Source organism: Tupaia chinensis, unplaced genomic scaffold (assembly GCF_000334495.1).
Source record: "Tupaia chinensis unplaced genomic scaffold, TupChi_1.0 Scaffold000355_1, whole genome shotgun sequence".
Lineage (NCBI taxonomy): Eukaryota > Metazoa > Chordata > Mammalia > Scandentia > Tupaiidae > Tupaia > Tupaia belangeri.
In genome coordinates this window covers 12742464-12746269 of record NW_006159850.1, presented here as the reverse complement: position 1 = coordinate 12746269, position 3806 = coordinate 12742464, and the positions used below count along the sequence as shown (strand labels likewise).

The 3806-nt window shown below is 41.9% G+C and overlaps 1 protein-coding gene across 1 annotated transcript in view; it reads right to left on the bottom strand.

The window, feature by feature from the left end:
- Positions 1-3806, bottom strand: part of CFDP1 (chromatin remodeling protein CFDP1) — a 141160-nt gene that overhangs the window by 128436 nt on the left and 8918 nt on the right. Inside the window, exons 2-3 of the mRNA XM_006152635.3 lie at positions 1923-2033; positions 1397-1403 (exon numbers count right to left, since the gene is read on the bottom strand). Coding sequence (XP_006152697.1) covers positions 1397-1403; positions 1923-2033 — 118 coding nt within the window. The remainder of the gene's footprint in view (positions 1-1396; positions 1404-1922; positions 2034-3806) is intronic.

The window sequence follows — 3806 nt, the reverse complement described above, 5'->3', positions numbered from 1 at the left end:
CCAGACATTTTGGACTTTTTTTTTTTTTATTAGATATTTTTGCTATAGTGTTCGTGTACTTGCCAGAGATAGAAAGTGAGAAATCGCCCCCCACGGGGGGATGGCCACACTTCAATCCCTTCTCCTCCATTCTCCTCTCAGGATTTGGGGCACATATACAGACGCCTGGCGTGAATTTTAAGCTGCCGGGTCCGGGACTCAAACCACGGTCGACTATGTCTGAGTCGACATAATCATCACGCCATCTGCTGCTCCCAACATCTTGGACTTTGTAAAGTCACTCTACAAGTCACTTTATAAAGAGTGACTTTAAAAATAAATTTAAGGCTCATCTGGAGAACATGTTATATTTTTTTTGGAGAGATTTTCACTGTAGGGCACGTGCGCTCGCCAGAGAGACACAGAGAGACAGAAAGCGAGAAATCACCCCCCAGGGGGGATGGTCACGCTACAATCCCTTCTCCTCCATTCTTCTCTCAGATCTTGGGCACGCACGCACACGCGCCCGGCTTGAGTTTTAAGCCACCAGGTCCGGGACGCGAACTGCGGTCGACTCCGTGGGAGTCCAGCGACATAGCCATTACGCCAACTGCTGGTTCCCAAGAGAACATGTTATATTGAGAAAAGCCTCAAACATATTTGGACTATTTCTTCTAAGAGTTCTGGGTGGGGGGGAAATCAATGTTTCTACTTTCTGATGAAATCAATGTTGGAACAGAACTGGGTCAATACTTGTAAGGGTAAATTGCTTTTTAGACTATTCTGGCTTCAGGTAAATCATGTAACATGCAAAATTCTTTTCTTCCTTTTCATAAACTATAATCTTTTAGCTTCAATGCCCAGGAAGACAGAAACACCGACTGAAGTGAAAGAGACTTCTACAAAAGATGCCCTGATCAGAGCTAAGTAACCTGCTGGAATTTTCATCATTTCTGGTGAGTGTAATTCAGGACCAAGTCTATGCTTCTATCTATGTTTTAAAATTTAACTGCCCATATAATCTTAAGATCAAAATTTTACAAATTTCACTTACATATTTGTATATATGCAACAGATATATTCAAAGAATATTCACTTGCAGTCTTTTGTGTTATAGCAAATGTTAGGTATAATGTAAACATCCCTCAACAAGGAAAGGCATAGATTTAGGAAAACCTATTCGTCTAAGGTCATAAATATGCACTCACTGAAAAGAACAAGGTATATCTGAATGTACTGTGCCATAGTACCATCTCCAAGATGAAAAGAAAGTGAAAAATGATACACAAAATATGCTTCTATTTGTATCTTTTTGTTAAAAAAGAAAAAAAAAAATAGAGGGTAGAAAGGCCAGCAGGTGGGGTAGTGGTTATATCTCCAGACTCCCACATGGCCAACCACCGTTCAAGTCCTGGACCTGGCAGCCGGAAAATCAAGCTGGGTGTGTGTGCGTGCGTGCCCAAGAGCCCAGGAGGGGAATGGAGAAGGGACTGCAGTGTGGCCAGCTCACTTTCTCTCTTACTGTCTCAGTCTCTCTCTTTCTCTGCCTAGTGCACACGTTCTATGGCAAAAACCGCTTTAAAAAATAGAAAAAGGAGAGCGGGCAGGAAACTTACACATGTGTGTTTGTGCGTGCAGAGTATCTCTGGTAAGAGGTTTTCAGAGGCAAAGCAACAGTGACTAGTATGGAGTACACACCTTGGAACAACTGAGGTTTTATTTCAACCGAGTGTACATAATACCTATTGAAAAGATTTCTTTAATTAAAGCTCAAACACTTTTACAAGCTTTTCCAGAGACCAAACATTTACTCCTAAAACGTCAGTAGATGTTTTCCTTCAAGAGAAGGGTTAGAAACTGGCAGTAATCCACTGCCAGCCCCCGAAGTCGTGGTGGCTATGAACACAGCACCTGACTTCGAAGAGCTTGAGGGCAGCATCAAGGAATGCTTTGAGCCTTTCTCTTTTTCCCTTTGGTTTTCTGTGTCTGCTCTTCATCATCCACTTCATCTTCCTTCACTAATTCATTTACATCATCTTCACTATACTCTCCACCTGCAATCACATAACAGGGCAGTCAGACAGGAATAACGATTTTCACATAAAGATGAGACATTTCCTTAAGAAGAAAAATCAGTACTTTTTATTCTTCACCTAACTATAATAAAGCATCATTTCCTTAGGGAAGTCATCCCTACTCCTGAAGACAGCTAAGTTCCCCTCCCCTAGGTCTCTAGAACAGTCCCTATTTCTGCTCCACAGTTCACCCCATTTATATTTAAAGCCTGCAATCTCTGCTGTGCTCTACACTCATGAGGATATGGACCCTGCTTGTATTGATTTTTAAGTATTCGCTGAGTGAATGAATGAATGAATGAACGGAAACTCTAATTCGACTAATACATTTCTCAAAAAAGACACTAGTATTCCCATATCCTCTTGGGTATCTTCCAAAAGTAATCAAAAGATACCAGTTGCAGCTAGATCCCACATGGCTGACCTTGGTTCAAATCTCAGCCCTTGAAAAATATGCCTGGTGCAGGAACAGCAGTTGGTATAATGGCTATGTCGCTGGACTCCCATGTAGCCAACTGTGGTTTGAGTCCTGGACCCAGTGGCTTAAACTCAGGCCGGGTGCATGCATGCATGCTCAAGATCCCGAAGGGAGAATGGAGGAGAAGGGATTGAGGTATGGCCAACCCCCAGGGGGGTGATTTCTCATTTTCTGTCTCTCTGTCTCTGTCTCTCTGGCGAGCACACGCACCCTTTAGCAAAATCCTCTCAAAAAAAAGATATCTTGTCTTTTCATTAAGAGAGAAATCTAAAGACTTCCAGTTGAACATAGCAGGAAGAATAAACGCACCTACGTCCCATTTTCAGACACCAACATTCAAGGGTTCCCAATAAAAGGTGTTGCCTAGTCTGACAACACTCTAGGGAACAGCCAATAAACCAATCCTGCCTGCACAAAGACCCAACTAGCTTTTTTTCTCTTTTATTTCATGTAAACTTATTTTTGAAGTACAAAAAACACAAAAATCCACTGCATAGCTTATGAAATGATACCTGGTGGGGATATAGACCCTACAGAAATCAGGAGCTTAAGTGACCAGCATGGCTAAGGCTTGCAGTAGTGTTGATCTTTCCTTAATTAGCTTATTTCTGCTTACTATTCAGACTGATTAAACTGTATTTCTATAGCTGATAAACTCAGAAGAAGAAAAAGAAAGCAGCAAAGCACATGGGAATGTCTGAGTGCTACTAATCTAGTTCTTAAACTGGTTGGTAGATACTTGAGTATTCATTTGATTATTATTCTTTCAGCTATATGTGTGGGCCAGCCTCTGAGCCCAGCAGTTAAGTCCTGTGCTCAGAAAGCCAGATCCCACATGGCTGACCTTGGTTCAAATCCTAGCCCTGGGGACAACTTGAAAAATATGCCTGGTGCAGGACCAGCGGCTGGTGAAACGGCTATGTTGCTGGACTCCCACGTAGCCGACCATGGTGCAAGTGCCAGACCTGGTGGCTTAAACTCACGCCAGGCGTGTGTGAGTACCCAAGATCCCAAGAGAAGAATGGAGGAGAGGGGATTGTGGCCTAGCCATCCCCCCTGGGGGGTGATTTCTCGCTTTCTGTCTGTCTCTGTCTTTCTGGCGAGCGCACACGCCCTACAATAAAAATCCCTCCAAAAAAAAGAAAAAACTAAAATATATTGAATCAATAAAAACCTGTGAGCACTTTACATATTTTTTAAAAAGATAGAAAACATAATTTTAAGATATAATTTTTTAAAAACCATTTTAAGCTTCTTCTTTTTTTTTTTTTTAA